A 19915-nucleotide genomic window follows, 5' to 3' on the forward strand; every position below is an offset into this window, starting at 1 on the left:
AAGTAATTACTGGCCCGGCAATTTACTATTTATATTCGTTTCACAGCTCATCTGAGACGAATCCCTCACAACCAAGTGGAGACCAAGAAATGAAAGCCAGGAACAAACTCCTGGCCCCCATCTTGAAACCAGAGAAGAAATGACAAACAGTTTGCAGTAAAATCTAAACAAACAAACAAACAAACAACAAGCCAAAAGAGAAGGCTTGTGACATCTTATCCCATATTAAAGTTAATAAAACTGAACTACACATCAAATCGCTTGGCCATGTGTGTAATTTTTAGTTGTTTCCCCTTGTGTGTGGCTGTGGAACATTGGCTTTTCAGCAGCATGTCAGAGGGCAGCAAGGAAGACAAATTAGTCTCTAAAACTCACTTAAATATAAATATATAGTTATAACATAGATGATATGATTTTAGATGGATGATATTAGTCTTGATATAAGTTAGGTGAGACATTTATTTTACTGTATATTGCATTATTATGACGAATTAAATCAAAATAGGGGAAAATGTCCTCGACAAAATAAGGACTGCAGAATTATGACCAGAATCACACATTTTATATTCATTTCAGAGGTTTGTATTGTTCGTTTCTTGTTAAAGCTCATTTTATGTCTAGCATTGAAACAACAACAAGAATAAAAAAAAATCTCACTCATCTGTGAGACAAAAGCCAACACATCAGGATCTTATTTTAACACACACAAAGAAAAGATGCACAGGCTGTCTGGCTATCAGCTGTGCCCACGATCATGGGACATTGAAACAGTAAACCTTTTCATCAATTTAGCCCTTAATTATAAGTCAAGTCTCGACTAGAAGAGGGCATGCAAGAGATGGTGGTATTATCTACACATTGTTCCACTTTTTGGCCTTTCAACAAATGTGCGTCACTGACAATATGCTGTGGAAGCGAAGAGTTCATCTCTGCTCCTGGAAATCTGGACATTCATTTTGCAGGATAGGAAGGATTGCGCAACAAGCTTCTCTTTTCACCTCATCCTGGACGTGGACATACATAACTGAGTAATCAGTATTCTTGCTCATGTAGACACTATTTTTGCCAAATTCATCAATGCTGCACTCGGCCTCATTTTGTTCCGTTGCATAATTGTGGAGCAAATGACACGTCGAATGACCTTGCCTGTCCCTGGGCCCAAGCAGATGGTGGGATTAATTGGCTTTCTATCATTTGTGGGAAAACAAGAATGACTGGAATCTAAAGTCACTCCATAAAAGCTGCACTCTGTGAGGACTGCTTAAAATTATTAAAGTCCCTGTAAAGGCCCGATTCAAGGCAGTAAAACATGAGGAACTACCAATAAAGACCCGGCTGCTCGAGTTGAGTGAAGCCTCACTGACTCTTTATGAGCTGCACAAAAACACATTACTTACTCACTTTGACAAGTAGCCGAGGCATGAGGGCACCAGGAAGAGACAAACATATTATCTGATAAACAATGAGCAGCATCGCCGAGACTCAAAGTTACAACATGCTGCCAGAGTGTTACACACAAGGATAAACTTCAAAATACAGAAAGAAGTCGAAGAGGAAGGACTGGCTTGTACTATATACGTGCATGTGTACTGCTGTCCCACGTACACACTACTTATACTGAATCTTAACCAATTATATCTCATAAAATGAGGAATTTGGGTTACAGTGCAAAAACATTTACATCTGGACTGTGACGTTTGACTTCAGTTCTAGATATAGAAATTTGAAGAAGAAAAATATTTTTCATAAATACTTTTGTTTATCGTCTCATTGTTTGTGACTGATAAGGTCAACTCTTCAGTTTTGGTCCAATCTGTTGAGAAGACCGAAGAGAAAAATTACTCTGTTGACATTTACCAGCTAAGAATTTTTTATCGAGTTGATCTTTCAACAATAATCATATTATATTTTTATCTGAGGAACAACACAATAAGTCTGAAATAAGATTCACATTCACAGATTTGTTAAGATCACTTCACCGTAATGATTTAGATCAAACACCAGTTTGGAGCAGAACAACAGAAAAAGGTATAAATTATATAGAAATAGTGCCAGTCAGCCTCCGCTTTCCTTTGAGATTTCACACCCGGTTGAAGACAAAACAGAATTGTGAAAGAAAGGTTTAGAGGAAACCAGTCAAAATGCTGACCGTGTCATTATTCGATAGCCGTTCCATTGTGCAATCAATATTTACTCCATAATGATATGCAACGCAAAAAACGCAACATCAACAAGAACAAAGAAAGAGGGACAGTATGACTGAACATTTCCCATCAGTTGACCGTACAGATCCTCTACAGGGGTAAAGGGGTGTCTGTGACATGTTGGCATGACAATCTGTCATGTGGCTTACCTGGAGGGCACAGTTCATCATACGAATGATGTAGTCGAACTGTTGGTGGTCCATTATGGCGCGGTTCTGCTGAACGTGTAGACTCAGTTCATCCGTCAGACATTGACGAGCTGCTTTGCCTTTCAGTGCACGCAGTGCAGCTGGCAGCGACTGTCAGGACGAAGACAAACAGAAGAAGTATTTTTATATAAACAGACTGATTCAAGAGGTTGGTTTCAAAGAGAGTTTGTGATTGTTCAAAAAATCTTTGCATCTGGAGATTTTTCAGGCCTTTTGAGAAAGCAGACCCTTGTTTCATGAAATATTTATTACATATAATACGTAATAAGGAGCAATTTGATTTTTGTTATGCATTCTGTGCCTACAGCAATACTATGTACCAACACAGTACTTTCACAATGTTCACAATGACCATTTGGCAGCAAATAATTTACAGCCTCACGGGGGGTTCAGAGGATGCAAGTTATGCATTCTTACATATGCACAGAGATGCAGGCTTGGATTATATAACCCCCATATGAAGCCAGAGGGATACATAAAGTAACTGGCAGCCATCCCATTTGAAACACAGTGATGCATGCTGGGCAGAATGTTCACCGACGTCCTCACATACATGGGGCCACAATGAAGGAAAATTAGAACTGACATCTTTGTGTAGGGTGGATGCTTGTAGAGGCAAACACAAGAGGCAGGAACATGGATTATAGTTACTAACAGTGATTCCGATAGTATCTGTTACAGGCCCATCTATTTCTGTGTTGGAGTCACTGTGTGCCAGCTGCGAGACATTAACGTGATGAAGGTGAGGATAGATCTACAGCTCAACAAAGGGCAGATGCCTTCAGTTAATGAGCTCGTCTAAAGGCTGATTAGCTCCCCTGGCAAAAGACATTGTGCAATACCTTTTCAGTCTCCAGGGTCTTGTTGTCAAAGATGAAGGAAATGCAGCCTCGCACCACCTCCAGCCTGCGAGCGCTGTTAAACACGGAGCCACTCTTACCCATAATGGACACTAGAATAGCAGAGAAAGACAGAACAACAGAGGAATCACTGCAGGATACAACAACAGCTGCTGCAAAAGTCAGAACTTTATCACATGTCAAAAATGTGTTCTGCAGATATGAGTTACTGTATGTTAAATCTGCCATTGTCACAGAGATTTAACACTGAGGCAGTATTTTTGTATATTACGGCTGATTAAAGTTGGCCATACCGACGGGTGGTCCGGCAGGTACAACACATTTCCTCTCAAGTCGCGTGGACGGTGGTACACTGCTGTGTTTTGCCACACCCTCCTGCAGCAACTTCTCCACCTTTTCATCATCCAGCAGGGGGAAGGGTACCTGGTGCACCCTCAGGTGGGATCCCTCTGATGGCCGAGGCACTTTCTGAAATGCCATGTGGGGGTTTGGGTTCTCCTACAGAACACACACGAGGGATAATAAGATACTCAGCTGTATATACAGTGGATACACAGCAAAACACATGTGGAGCATGCTAAAATGAGGATGTCTGTGCTATATGGTACAATCACAGTCCAACAAAGATGGAGATATCAGCATGAAGACTTACATTTCTGTATAGCTGCTCAGAGAGTTCCCTGATGTGCTTCTGCAGCTTGGCAGGGCTGACCTCTTCTTCCTTAAAACTGTCAATGTCTAAGGCCACCAGCTAGAAAACACACAAACACACAACAAAACAGTATCTAACTATTACATCCAGTTGAAAATGTAAATTGAATGTATGTTCATTTCTGATAGTGAGCTTATTATACAGATCGGCTATCGTCATTTTAGTGTATAAAATGATGGTGTATGAACTTCTCCACTTACAGCTTTAAAGTTAAGGGTAATAAAGTTCAGCTTTAAGTGGAGCGTCATGCTACAGTACCTCATCAAAGAGATCACAGGCTCGGTAAGGCGGACCCCTCTCTGAGACGAAGCCAGCGAAGGCCATGCCATCCAAAACCTTGGTCAGAAAATCATTCTCGATGAGGCCCCGCTGGCCCAGGAAGGCAGTCTGGATAATGTCAGAATTAGAGCAGTTACAACCCCACACAGATGGGAGCAATGTAATCTTGTTCATATGGACATAGTGCGGAATGAAAAACAAGCAGAGCGACCACAGCCATTTTTAGAATAGCATTAAAAAACCTTAAAAAAAATAAAATAAATCTCTGCAAGGGGCCCTGAGACCAGCATCTTTTATTGTTGAAATCATGGATAAGTCCTTCAGCATGTACAAAAGCGGGAATAAATCTTGTTTTAAATGACCACATGCAAATGAATCTAATTTACTTTACACATAATTAGTTGTGCTTGTGGGTAGAAGAGATAAAACACAGTTCAGTCAAGCCTTCCCCACTCAGCGATTCCAGGCAAATAAGCAGAGCGTTTGTTTATAATGTGATCCATGTGGGGTACTTTGAGGATGATGTGCTGAGGGGTTACCACGGAGACACCACAGACACGAACAAACAAAATCCCCGGCGCAAAACAAAAATGTAAACCTAATACGTTTCATATGGCTCATTGCCGGGCTTTGCCCAAGGTTACGGGATTGTGTCCGGAGCTTGCATAAACAAAAGGATAGCATCACGGAAGAGTCATGGAGCCTCTACAACACATTTACAACAACAAGCACACTCACACAAATACACACTCTATGAACCCCTGACAGGTTTATCTGTTCTTACATGTAATTCCACCCTCACTGCTGGACTCCAGCTAAAAACAGTTTTGGCAGATTAAAAGAACAAAATGATTGCTGAGGAGTTTAATCTTAGGTTACCATATTGGAAAATAAGGTTTTTTTTTGCAAAATTTGAATTCCAGCACTGGAAATTTCCATTATGTCGTTATCTCACCTTGTGAAAATGAATAACGGGTTCAGAATGGATGCGGATGAGCTGCAAGCAAGACCTGTAGCCCTGGAAGAGTTGTGCAAACAGCCTCAGAAAGACAGCTCTCACCTCCTTGTCCTGGAACACACAAACACCATCATGACTCATCAAACAGCAATGCCACTAATGCAGCCTGATAAGTTAATTATGCAACACACTTGTTTTTTGTCTTCAGGGAAATGGGTTACCGCCAGTTAGTGCCCTCACTCCAACGCTAACCTTTTAGCGATAAGAGATTTTGTCTGATGAGGGCAATCACGTCCTCCTCATGTGGGAGGAGGAGGTCGTCACTCCTTACAATGAAACAGCCTGAGGGTCATGAATGAATGGATGACATGTGATAGTGGGGCTGACTTACCAACAACTTGAGGTTGGAGGGTGCAGTGCGAGGCGGAGGGAACGCGTTGTCTGCTATCTCCAGATCTGGGTGCAAAACCTACAAGGAATACATTATCTCCAGGTGATTTATTGGTTTTCGTGCAGCCGATGCTCTTATCTACATCGACTTTGAATAAGTGCAACAACAACAGAAGTAAACATTCCTCAAGCATGATGAGTAAACAGATAAAACAGCATACCATAAAAAGTGTCACATGATTTAATTAAGTAAAGTAAGAACATAAATTTTACCAGGAAGTTTGTGCACAACAATCCAAAACATACTTAACAAGAACCTTATGTGTGTTTGTCTTTGTGAAAGATGGACTGACAGACATTGTTAACACATGGTCAACAAGGAGGACATGCTGTGATTTGTCCATTTGGTGTTAATTGTCATCATATTATCATCATCTAAATAATCGAGTTGCAGTGTTTGTGGCATCACAGATAGGACAAACATCTTGTTTCAGTGAACATCCAATTCAAACTAAATCAAGAAATTATTGTCTTTTATTGAGCAAGACAGCTTTTTAAAGTCACGTTATCTTGAGAGGATTTTAATTGCAATGGCGTGATAAAATCTCATATTGTCCCATCCATAAGTGCATGTGTGTGTGTGTGTGTGTGTGTGTGTGTGTGTGTGTGTGTGTGTGTGTGTGTGTTCATACTTACAAGAGACAGGGCTGTCTGGGTTTGGTGTAACACCGGTTCAGGGAGCACAGACAAGTGGATACACTCAGGAATCTTTATTGTTCCTCCATCCAGATCAGCAATAATAACATCCAACTGGTGAACACACATAAAACACACTGACAGGTCAGGTGGTTTGATTGCAGCTGGAGGGAGTACTGTGCGTAACAACAGGCATGTCTGACGAGGTTCAGCCGAAACCAGCTAAATAAACATCATGTTGAAGTGCAGATTACTTAATCTTCATGAGTAAAAACTTCCTGACAACAAAGGGGCCTGTTAAATTTAAACTCTCCAGGTCAGCAGAGAGAACAAATCCTTAAATGCCACAACCATTCTCACTTTGAGGTCTTCAAAACAAACTCTAAAAGAGTCCTTTATTTGTTACTGATTTACAGGTGTTGGAAAGCTTTCAACAATTTATGATATACAGTATGTTCTGCCAGTAAGTAAGACAGATTACCGGGTGCCACATCTGCACTCACCAGATCCTGGATTTCACTCTGAAACATGGAGTGCACTCCGATGATGAAGGGAGTGGGTGAGCTCAACACCTCCAGCAGCCGCGAGGGCAGAATAGGGATGTATGGGTAACTGAAAACACAAGAGGACATTTAAAGGGAATACACATAATATGTACAATGAAATGGGGATGACAGATGTGGAAGAATTACACAATAAGTGGACATCTGAGAGCATAAAATACACATCCCTGCAGGGAAGTGACGCGATTGAGTGTAAGCTATTATGAAACTCAAATGAGTAAACTCTCATTAAGTGGTAAAAGAGCAGATAAAAGATAGAAACTGCATGAGGTATTCACGGGATCTTCATAAATTTAGCAACAACATCATTTACAAGCCTTGGGATTTTTTTTTTTTTACAGCATCATCATGTACCAAAATGAATCTACCAAATCTACCATCTACTGGCATGGACAAAGTGTAAAATGAGACAGACTCAAAAATCAGGAAATGATTGTCAAACAGGAAGATGGATTTCATTTCACTACAACAGTGAAACTATAATATCATTCTTTTAAGCTACTTCCTGTATCTAAAGCAGCCTTTTAGGACAAGAAAAATATTATTTAATTAACATATGTGTGTATCATATCGGCCTCCTGTAACACTGAATTACTCATCAAGACCAGGATTTTGTGCCATTCGTTTGTCACTAATGGAAGGCTTGTTTTGCACATAAAGCACATAAATTTTGAACCTGCAGAAGAATTTTGTGTGAGTTATAGTAATAATATTTTGGTAAGAGAGGAAAATGAACCATTAGGGGTATTTACTTATTCCAATTCTTCTCTTTATTATTATTATTGGAAATGGTATTTGCCTGTGATGTCATTGCACAGCAGATCACGGAGACACTGTGAGCAAATACTCAGACACTGGGGCATCTAGATTAGGAAGTAGAGTGGATTTAAGCAATACTACATGAGAGGGTGGGCTTTAACATCTTTTGTGGCATGACAGTGCTGCGGTCAGAACACATTCAGCTACTACATCTGCCAACTTGTCATGTATTAACCTAGCTAGTAACGCTGGCACCCCGTGCACTGGCACATTAAAGACATTAAAGTTGATCATAATAATTATTCTAATAAATGATACAGCTGATAGAAATAGCCAATCACACCACTTGGTCTGAAATACTTGTTGTATGTTGTATGTACATTAGGTGGAGGGTTGATGGTTCGATCCCCAGCTACATGCCACATATTTTAGTGATTTGGGCAAGATAATAAACATTAGAGGACATAAACAGTTTGCTTCCACTGATGTGTGAATGGGTGAATGAGAGGGGCACTGTACTTTCTCCAGCTCAGTAACAAAGACCCAATTCCAACATATTTCATCGAACTGTTCTCTTTCTATTTCTTGACCTCTCTTCTCTGTCTTTTTTTCTTTTCTTCACTTTTCTTTCATATGTTCGTCACCCCTCAAACACAATCTGTTATGAAGCTATTATCACACTATCATAACAACACATGCATGTTGTCATTGATATATCCCCCTCCTTTTTCAAGGAGGACATTTTGACTTATCACAGGAGGGGGATACAAGGTCCTGATATTATGCATGCAGGCTCACTGTCGCAGATTAAATACAACAGAGCAATTTTTAATGTTATGAGTAACATCTGTGCTCTTTCTACAATGACGGGCCAAAATGTCGGGCCAAAATGTCTACTGTGAAAAAGGCCTGTCGTCTTCTTGTACGTATGTTACATTTTTTCTGCTTCTGTTTATTCACCTGTTGTGTTGTGTTATCTTTTGTCTCACCAGACACAGGACTTCTGGTCATGTGTGGCTTTGAAGTAATTTCTAAAAATTTCTACACCACAGAAAATAATGACTTCTCCTAAAACTCCCTCTGAGGATAGTTTCACAAGATGGATAATAATGATTGCATTTGTTCTAAAAAGAGAAGTCAGTTGCTTTACACGAGAAAGGGAGTTTTATGAGAAGTGAACGTTAAAAGTGAGTGGAAAAAAATTTAAAGTTACTATATCTGCAAGGTTAAACAAGGTCATTTTGTGTGAACTAAAAGTGGAATCTTATCAGACAGATACGCTTATTCCTACAATGTTAATCATCAGCCGAATCACAAGGTAGGGAAGTCATGACACCAGCCACTGTGTGAGTGGAAAGTCACATGAGACTCTGCCACTGGCTTCCAACACACACTTACCTGTATTTAAGGGGAAACATGAGGGCTTCCAAGGCGCGACATGCCTCACCGAGCCTCTGGTAACTAGTGGAGTGGAACAAAACCTTGTGTTCTGTCAGAACCGCACAGAACAGGCTCAGAACATTTTGGATCCCTGGATTGAGAAAACAACAGAGGATGAAATGAATGAGGTATTTGTTGGAATGTGACGGCCATATTGTTCCAGATCATTCATCAAACATTCGTGGCTATTTGCGGACCCATATCAGAACACACAATATTCATCTGGGAGTTCTGTTCAGATCCATAACAGCTTCGAGACCGATTACTGCAATTCAAAACATGCAATATTCTGTAGAATGTTGGCAGCGTTATGCAGCAACCATACCAATGCTACTTATAGACTGGGTGGCAATGTTTGTGCACTGGTGTACTGATCTCACTTTGAAGATCCAGGAGGATGCGCTGTGTCGGTGAGGGAAAAGCCTGCAAGTACTTTGGTAACTCAATTTATTTCAGAAGAGAGCATTATGTTGTCTGCATAGGCTGCTGCTGCCTCACACTGAATAAACTGATTAGGTGAATTATGTCTCTACAGTGTGTCTTTGTCTTTGCTTGGTGACTTGTCTTTGTTTTCCACTGCATGGGGCAAACACATGTAGGTAGTAGGACTGGAGCATTATGTAATAAATTTAGAGCAAAAAGAGCAGTTTATGTGTTTAAGTAAACTGCTGCAAATTGTTTTTGCTATAAAATTGTTCCGACTTCTTAAAGGGTAATGCTACTTATTTCACACATACAGTAGTACCCCCCCCAAGACCTTTACACACACTTTGATGTGTACCTTTAAATCGCAGGTTTTTTTAGTTTTTTGTTTTTGTGTGTATTTACTACTAAGTGCAGTTGGCAAAGGTTGTTGCCAAACAACAACTGCAATAATATCAGTTAGAATCACTTCACATAAACTGCTCTTTTAAGACGTGTAACCTGCCGGCTCGTGAGGACAAAAACAAAACATTTCGAAGGAAATGGTTAAAAGTTGATGTTAAACACGAATACAAAAATCTGTTGAAAAACAAAAGGAAATGACACACTCTCATACAGTATAAATAATATTTCAAATACCGATCTGACAATCAGGAAGAATTCTAAGTTTACAGTTCCTGTTATTGTTTCCTATCGAGCAACTGACAGACCAATTCATCACACATTGTGAGTGATAAAGAGAGAGGAACACTGGCAGACATGTATCCGCGCCACTGGGGGCGCTGAGTCTGGATGTTTGGCCGCCTGAGTCGAGCACTTCAGTGGTAAACAGGAAACTAAATACCAGCCTCAACAAAATCAAACCAAATGGCTTCAGTTTTTTCATCTTTTATAGACATAGTAGGTCCAAATGCTGTGATGTTATTTTTGGTAGCACTGCTTTCTATTAAGAGTGTGCCTCCAGTTTTACAATCACACCTCAGATTCAGGTGTTTACTTATCTCATGTAAATAGCGACATACTTCCGAGCCCTAAATAAGAAGTGACAGAACAACCCCCGGACAACAGAAGAGACAAAAGCAACAAACAACAAACAACAGGGCTGTTGATGGCCGGTTTTATCTGACCCCGGGAGGGATGTACTTCCTTTGCAGAGTGACATGTTTAACACACATTCCTCCATGGTGACTTCGGTGACCTGTGCACACAGAGCAATGTGCTGCTGATCTTCCTGCCTGAACAGCTACTAGCCAGTCCTCATATGGACATGAGGATGACCTAATGAGGGAGATGATGCACTTGTTCTCTCTGCTTGTGTGTAGCTGATCAGCTGACTTGTGACATTTACCCTCCTGTCAGCATGCAGAGCAGTCAGTTATGAGGACGGAAGAATGAACATCTAACTGTGAGTCACTTTCACTCTGTATGCCATGAAGACTCACATTCAGAGGTTCCTTCATACAGTACATCTGTCTTGCTACACAATCAAACACAAATATTATATTAAGAGATAAAGGGGCTCTTTGTATTAATTTGCAGCAATTTACACGTATTAATCACTTCTTTATTTGCCATATGTGAGTGGATGTAACGTGACATAGAAAATTAGACCTTCCCCATCTCTCTATTGTTTTTATAAGCATGTGGATGATTTATTCAAGTTGTTTAATGCTGCTGGACTGTCAACTTCTTTGTGAAGGACTCTGGTCAGATTTTTTTCACAACAGTCCAAAGCTTGCGGCTAAATGCACATTCTCCAAGTGCCTCGTGTCAGTGCCTCTCTCCGCTCCGATAACAGAGAGCAACAGTAGCTAAATTGAGTTTAGAAATGGAGTCCACTAAGATAAACTAATAATAATAATAAACCTGCTTCCAGCTCAACACAGAAGTTCCAGAGAGCCTCTTTAATCAAAGCGCGATTAAAGGAAAGGAAATTGTTTTATACAATTTTCTTCATATAGCTACAACGGTCCTGCTGGTCCTACTGTACATTAACCTCTGCAGAATGTATAAATGGATGTAAGAATACAATCAATGTAAAAGAAATATAACATTTTTGGGGTTTAATATTGCTCACTTTCTTGCCAAGAGTTAAATGAAAAGACTGATATCACCGTCAAATCTGTACACCCAATATATGGCTTAAAGCCAGGAGGTGGTTAGGGGAACACAGCTAGCCTGGGTCTGTCCAAAGGTAAAATAAAAAATAAAAAATAAAGTAAGAAACATCTGCCTAACAGCACAAGTTTATTCATTAACATGTTATGTCTTGTTTGTTTAATCTGTGCAGAAGTGTAAAAAAGACAAGCTGTTCTGTTTCCCTTCACTTTAAGTCTTAACGCTAAGTTAACCACTTCCTGGCTGGAGCCTTATATTTAGCATACAGACATGAGAGTGGTAATGATTGCCTGAGCTGACTTTAAGATTCATAATTTTAACATTTAACAGTGATGTCACGTATTGAGCACCTTTCCAGCACACTTTACTGTGGCCCTGTGCCTGCTTCAACCGATTCAAGGAAACAGGCTTATAAAGAATGACAGGGGCAATGTCTCGGTATTATATCAAGACTGTTTTGTTTTATGTATCCAGATTGGCTACAAATGCCTGAATTCCACATAACCCTGATCACATGTGTATCGTGCAAGTCACCCCCCATGTGCATGTTCATCACTATGTCCAAACAAACAGATGGCGTGAATACACTCAGGAAATAAAATCCACTCTGTTTTCAAGCACATTCTTCTAATCAAATGAGGCCGAATGAGGAAAAACTTTCCATTACAAATCAAATTTCAGGTGAAAGATATTTAATTTCACTCTCAGCTCTTACAGATGTACGCCTACGGTTACAAAAACTGAACTAATCTGATTCTTCTTCAGTGACTGAAAAGGCTAAAAATATATTGTGCAAGAGGTCAGTTCATGATTTATTACAAGCTGTGATTTCTGAAGGCTGCCGAAAGTGAAAGGCACACTCCCTTAACAGTTGAACTACTCTATGAGTCATGGTGAATCAGGCATAGAGTATCTTTAACAAAGCACGTATTGCCTGTGTTAATCGTTTTACAGTCATTTTGAGCAAACATGGCAACGTGAAACCAGCAAACTGCATCAAATCTTCATCATGTGCTCGTTGTAGCCCATACAAACTTACAGAAACACTGATGGGACAAAGCGAAAACCACCATAATCTGGCCTCAGACACATTTACTGTAGAATTAACTCAAGTTCTTAATGGTTCATTGCAAAAGTCTTCTGACTGTACAAGTGCTACAGTGCTGTAGTTTACCACCATGTGATTAGCAAAGTAGAACTGAGCCTCTAAAAATCTGAAAAGGATCAGGACTGAATGAATGTAAAATGTGGTTAAGCTGCTAATGATGAATAATGCCAGTAATATGATTAAGACAGATGTTCTTTTAGTGCTCGCTGTCAGATTATAACAACCAAGAATCAAAAATGTTTTAAAACCTTAATGGGATATTTCGTAAACGTGACAACCTGCAGCAGGAAATGGTTGTTCATTCAAAAAAATATACGGCAGGATGTTAATAACAAATACATGACACAACACAGAGTCACTAACAAGTCACAATCTGACTCATTATGTCACTTCCTGTCTAATGATTACTAGTTAGTAGTTATCAAAGTAACTGGACCCACCCAGCTGCTGGAAGAGCAGAGCAACACTTTTGCATGTGACAGGCAGCGTGTCATTCAGAGGCGTCTGGATGAGCTGCCGGTCTCCTGCTCCCAGGCTAAACAGCTTCTGTAAAGAAAAACGAAAAGCACTAAAGGTCAGAAAAACAGTCATGGAAAATTTCTACTGCCATCGTGTCTGCAGGGCCAAGCAGTGATGCAACTGAAAGTCATCCATTAAGATTTATAGGCCAATGTACTGCGACTGTATCGAATAAAGGAGACAAGCTTTTCATTGCAGCCGCAGGGCCACTTGTGTGACTTTGTGTGTCATAAAGCAAGGAAAACCTCAAATTACACGTTCACCAAAATATAACTGGTACAACTGTGTCAATATCCTTTAAAAAGATCCTTTCATTAAAAAAATATGATAAAAACCTACTACCACAGTGTGGATCTGCTGCTGAAATGTGCATTTAGTCGAGTCAAACTGGTGATATTCTTTGGAATATTTTGTGATTCACATTATTTGGCACTGAGACACGAAAAAAGATTTGTAGAGACCTTTAAGATGTCAAAATTGAATCAGTCAAATAAAAAATCAAAGGTATCGCAGGGTCTCCATTCATACAATTCTTGACATACTTGTATGCTTAACTAAGTGTCGTTTTGACAAACGAGTCTGTTCCACTGCCGAGGTTCTGCCTAAAGGCAGACTTGAGGACTCAGGATGTGAAGCGGCGTCTTGCTCGGGAACAGGCCAAATTCTTTCCTTGTATAGTACCTTAGCCATTTATTAAAACAAAATCTGAGTTGGGATTTGGATTTTGTATCTGATGAGGATTTCTCCTCAGTGGCAGTGGTAAACGTAATATATATTTCGAGTATGATTAAGACTTGAGTTGGCAGAGTTTCATTTTTTAAGGTGTAAGTCAGTAATCTACTTAGCCTGATTCACTGCATTTATGACCTCACCTTTTGACATTTGGCTATCAAACTGCAGCACAACAAAATATTAAGTATCTAAACACATTGACATTCTAAATATATATTCCCCTAAACTGTTATAAACACAGTTTACGAGCTCGGCTGTCTTCTACACTCGTCTGGACTTAGGCATTTTGCTCAGAGTAACATGATGGAAAAAAAATGACGAATATGTATTAGAAAATTACTGCCTGTGGCTGGACAACAATCTCTGGCACCATCTGAACACGACATTCCTGATTGGCTGCACAGCTGACATAAATCATTTAAGTAGCTGCACTATTGAGCCTCAGCCGTCACCTCAAGAAACAATCACCGCCAAACGGTAAAAAAAAAAACACACAAAAAGGATCGACAAGAATCTTTTCCAGTCTGGTTTGAATCTGTGAGGAACAAGCCAGTAGAAGAAAAGCGAGATGTCTTGTAGACTGTGGTACTTTGGGTGTGGTTTGCCTCAGTTAAGACGTACCTGGGATCCACCAGCAACAGGAACCTGGAATGTAAAGAGGTTGGCCACCAGACTTTCTAAAGGGAAACTCAGGCTGTCGATGTACACTGTGTAGATGAGACCCAAGCACCCCTGAAAGGACAAAATGTGAAATACAAGTAAGACATTACACACAGACACATACAGAGGATAACTACAGTCATCAATACTGCAACTCATGGTCAAACAGGAGACCCTTTTGTTTAAAAAATATCTGAAGGGGCCTCATTTCAGTTTAGGATGACATTTAGGATTTTTAGTTTCATAGAAACGTGTTTCCTAAGAATTTAGCTATTACAGAACCATCCGAGAGAATTTCCTTGGTTAAGAAAACCTAAGTTAGGATGGCATAGATCCTGGCATAGATCCTCCGTGACACGATTAATGCCTCTGACTCATTGTAGGTGAGATTGAACGCCCATGTTTTCTTGTCCATTAAAGCAAGCTAGCTAGCCAGTGACAAGCGAAGTGACACACTTGTTGTCATGGATACAGGCAGCCTTGTGTACATTTTAAAACACAGACACAGGCATGAGAGGACAAATGTTGACTGAAGAATTAAGCTTTCAGTTCCATTTAAGATTTCTTAAGATAGAATAGGACGTGTACGATAGGATAGGACACAGCCACGAGTTAATGAATTGCTTCTGTAATAAAAATATAAGATTTTTCCCACCTTCAAAATTATTGTTATGAATATGATAGGTCAAAAAGTTGGGACCTTTTTCGTGTAATAAGTCCCCGGGTATATAAAACAATAATGACTATACTTTCAATTATTCTGACACATATGGTAAAGTATGATAGCACAGTTTATTCTAATAGCACCTGCATACCTGTAGGAACACACAAACCTATTAACAGGAACAGCAAGGCTGACCGCGAGCCTGTAAAAGCTTTGATCAACTCAGTCTGTAATGAAAACATCAGAGGTGCTCGTGCTTCTTTGTCTCATTTACTTAACTTGAGTGCGTGCTTACACTTAAGGGCCTATTTTGCAGACAGTACAAAGTAGATAAACGTCATCTCAGACCTGCAAGATGAAAGCACTGATCTGACAAATATTCTGAGTATTCCATCTGAACAAGACAGAAAATATTTTTAATCAAGATTTAATCATATGGTGTCTTATTACCCGGAATATTTCGGGATAATCCAGCCTGGACACGAGAATGAGACTTTTTGGTGCAAACACTTGAGCTGGCTGGATCAGGCCATCCTCCTCAGCCTCCTCATCTTCATCTCCATCAGCCTCAATACTCTTTGATCCCTGCAACATAAAAAAAGAAGCTATTTCAGTCAAAGAGTTCAACACAGTGCCATGGACTACAGATCTTGAACTGTACTGCAGAGCATGCCAACTCTGCTGAGTTCCTTGTTTAGCTTGCAAATACATCACGTGCCTCAAACATTGCACGGGACATGTCTGGCATGTATTATATATCATATGTGTTATTCTCCAAAAATAACTGATGTACCCCAACATAAACAGTGGTAATGTACAGTACAATACTGAGTTATGCATACTGAAATTTTGTCTGTTTATGTAAGTTTATGGATGGACACTCCATTTTCCCATTTTCACTTGAGGGGTGCATCAGAAAAACGGCTTGAAAGTCAAACTAGTTCCTCCTTGGAAACGGAAAAAAAAGCCAAGATAAAACTCTTGCATCAGACAAAGTCATCGCTTCAGCCCCCAAAAATCTTAAAAATCCTCCTTTGACTCCAGAGAGGAGATACACTTTAATGAATGTTTGGACTATTAATCATCTCCTTTCCCAATCTGTCCCAATTCAGCACAGCTGCTCATCCCACTGGAGCCATTATATGAACACAACAGATTTACTAAAATTACGACGGTTAATAAAAGATCTCGCCTACAAAGACACAGAATCATATGAGTGGATTCCCTTAGAGAAGAGCCAAAATGAGTTCAGAAGATTAATGTTGTTTTCCTCCCAGAGTCACTGGGAGGTAAAACATCAGAGACAATAGTGACAATACCAGTGCTGTTTGAATTTTTATTGTTGATCACAAGATGTCTTGAACCACGAGAGCCTGATGAATACCGGATTTTTGGGACCATTGCCAATACAGTGATTACGAAAAATCCATTATCGATATATCTGCCTATAGTCTTGTATACAGGGAATAAATACGTAAACACACGTTTTCTGTAATGATCTCTTGAATTACTTTATCATACATCATACACAAAGTTATTTAATGGAAGCAGGATATTTTACAGTTTAACAAAAAAATGTATTTTCCAAAATCATTTCGCTGAAACAGTAAGCTGCATCTTTTGTGGCATAATATTCTGTAAAAAATTAAGGTTCCATATCAGCACGTATTAGCCAACATATATGCTGCTACCAATATATTTGTGATAGGCCAATGTCAGCCACTATTACCGGCTCTATAAACCACTTCTGACTTTGTTGAATATAGCACAACTGTTGTATGTACACATGACAAAACAACAAACAAAAGACCATCAAAGAGTTTCTGATTTTTGGTACACTGGTACTCTAAAGCTCGAATGTGAACAAAAATACAACCAGAAACGAAGGATGACCTGAAAACCCTAAATAACCACAGAGAAGACTAATAACTGTCCTGTTTCAGTGAACTGAATTAACATAGTGACAACAGTCTGACACACTTTACTGAAAGTCAAATCATATTTATACAATAAAGTGCCACGATCAAACATGTTATCTACCTCTTTCCAAAATCATGACAAGCTTGTTGCACAGGCAGCGGCCTCAATCTGGTTCTAATCGTCTCTATCGTGGATCCACGAGCCCTATCAGGACACTGATACACCAACTTCATTCCTAAGTAAAGCCCTTATCACAATCTGGTATATTTCTCCAGGCAGTGAAAACATGCCATAAGTGCTTCAGTACCTCGGGACCAACGAGTATGGGATCAAATTATCCCATTCAGATGGAGGTCACATTTCACCGTTATTGTAAGGATTTACTTAAATTATTAGACAAAATACATTCCTCTGCCGCCTGTCTGCACTCTCCCTGGAATCCAACTGACTAGATAAGGATGAGAGTGAAGATTGTTAAAACACCCTCACGTTTCAAGAAGATCTTCAGTCCTACACACTGAATCCAGGAATGTGTGTTTATTATGCAGGAACATGATGTCTGGACGGGGCCAAATATAGCCTCAATCTAATAATGAACTGACAAAAAAGGTAAGGCGGTGTTTTGTTTGAGGAGTCTATCAAATTCAAAAGTTTATAGGTTCAGTCTTCACAATACAGTGTGTGATATACACAACGCAGCCACGTGTCTGTTTTCTTGGCATACACACACAAACGTATCAAATGCAGAAAGCTATTTTTGACATGAGTATATAACTAAAATGGGAGGAATTTCTGTCTGCCTTTCCTTCGATTTTCTCGTTAATCTGTCATTCAATCGACTTAACACTTGGCAGGTGCATTGCTGAGGAGCCCAGGTAGTCCAGTGTTGAGTGAGAAGAAGTTACATGAGTGGCTCTAAAGAAAGCAGGATATATTGTAGGCCAAGCAATATGCATGCTTCAAGCGGGTACTGCATTATACTGGCTAGAAAGTTATTTCTCAACTTCCACTTCATAAACCATGATATATCTCATTTTTTGAAATTGGGAAGTTCACAAGAAAGTACCTAAAGCAACTGAAACTGAAAGTTTTGTTTAGGGTCAGGGTTTTAATCAGTCTAGCTTTTACAACCTAAATAAACAATGAAGCAAGAAATCGAGACAGTGAGAGCAAAGTTCAAATTCTGACTGTCCAGACATGATTAGATTGTGTTTTTGTCACTGGTCGTATGATTACCCATGTCACAAAATGAATGAGGTGAAATGAAATAAATGTAGGTACATAAATCAGAGTGCACAGTGTACCATGTGGAAGTCACTGTCTAGTAAATATCTGGCACAATTTGTTATTAACCTGATTCAACAAATGCACTTAAAAATAGTTTCTCTACTAGGGACGGGATGATACAAGATTTTATCACGGATTGCGATAAACAACAATCAGTTGATCGTGGTGAATTGTCATGATTGGCACATAAACATCCTCACATAAATGACTTGAAAAAGCTGTCTAGCTCTCTCATGTACAGTCCTATATTGGTTTCATGATTTATTTTAAATTGCCCATGGCTGAAGACTTGGCTTGTACATTGTATCCCCTACAAAAACAAGTTAAATTGCACATGTGTAAATACTACAGAGAACGATGAACGACAGGGAGATAAGGTTACCACCATTTATTTACCCGTTATTTGTACAGGAAGACCTTATTTCATATTCTTTGATCGTTTCTTTTTTTTTTACCGTCCTGTCTGTGATGGCGAAATGTAAGGTTAAAGTGAAAATGCGCCCAGTTGTTCAAAAAGAGGAACGTTGTGGTGTTATGGTGTGACACACAACAAGCTGAAATGCTAACGTAATGAGAAAAAGATGCACTACTACTACAGTCTTGATGCCGAGTGTCCACGAAACATTTCCGTCACATTTCTCGTACACGATTGCATTTCGAATTTAACTCGAAAAATGTTTTGCCGATCGAACTGGAATGTCTGATGACTTCTTTCCACATGGGAAAGGATGTGAAGTCACAGTGGGCAGAGAGACAGGAGTCATTTAAGGCCTCTAACAAAGTGAAGCACAGTGAAACAATTAGTTTGGTATTCTGTGGGCTGTTGGCAGGGGGAAGACATTAACAAGATCATTCATAAGTATAATAATAATGCCGTCCAAACAAATCTATTGCAATCCATAATTTGTGAGGGCTTAAACATATGTGCCATGACCACTAATCTGAAATCCAACACAATCTTGTATGCATGAGTAAATCAGATGAAATGTTTTGTAGGAGAGGCACAGGTCCATCCTCTCCTCTATAACAGCATCCCTCAGCCAGCTCACAATTAACTAGGTTGGATCCAAGCTGGCCTTTGTTTTCTACTAATGCCTAAAAGACATCTCGCACACTACTGATATTTCAGTTGGTCTTTGGCACGTTTTTAATTTGCGCCAAATACCACAAAACAAAACAACAAGACTGCAATGGAAAACAGAAACCTAAGAACCTTTGCATCACCCCCGGAGACTTCGTGATGGCTTCTAACAGTCGTGAGAGAGCCACAAAGATGAAGATGACTGTGACGCTTATCACGAGATGCACGAAACTGACTGAGGAGCCAAATAAGGAAGACGTGAAGCCTGCTGCTCGCAGTGATGTGATGCTATTTGATGGAGTGACTAAGTGAAACAAACTACTAGGGCTGTCC

The 19915-nt window shown here is 39.7% G+C and overlaps 1 protein-coding gene across 9 annotated transcripts in view; it reads right to left on the reverse strand.

The window, feature by feature from the left end:
- The window catches only part of sbf2 (SET binding factor 2), a 111142-nt gene that overhangs the window by 45688 nt on the left and 45539 nt on the right, over positions 1 to 19915 (reverse strand). For all 9 annotated transcript variants that reach the window (XM_084356101.1, XM_084356096.1, XM_084356098.1 and 6 more), the window contains 13 exons: positions 15745 to 15879; positions 14592 to 14702; positions 13160 to 13265; positions 9029 to 9161; positions 6812 to 6920; positions 6309 to 6422; positions 5614 to 5691; positions 5220 to 5333; positions 4244 to 4372; positions 3926 to 4024; positions 3567 to 3771; positions 3256 to 3365; positions 2354 to 2503 (listed from right to left, as the gene is read on the reverse strand). In XM_084356101.1, the coding sequence (XP_084212227.1) occupies positions 2354 to 2503; positions 3256 to 3365; positions 3567 to 3771; positions 3926 to 4024; positions 4244 to 4372; positions 5220 to 5333; positions 5614 to 5691; positions 6309 to 6422; positions 6812 to 6920; positions 9029 to 9161; positions 13160 to 13265; positions 14592 to 14702; positions 15745 to 15879 (1593 nt within the window). The remainder of the gene's footprint in view (positions 1 to 2353; positions 2504 to 3255; positions 3366 to 3566; positions 3772 to 3925; positions 4025 to 4243; positions 4373 to 5219; positions 5334 to 5613; positions 5692 to 6308; positions 6423 to 6811; positions 6921 to 9028; positions 9162 to 13159; positions 13266 to 14591; positions 14703 to 15744; positions 15880 to 19915) is intronic.

This window comes from Pagrus pagrus (assembly GCF_965226575.1).
Source record: "Pagrus pagrus genome assembly, chromosome: 1".
Classification (NCBI taxonomy): Eukaryota; Metazoa; Chordata; class Actinopteri; order Spariformes; family Sparidae; genus Pagrus; species Pagrus pagrus.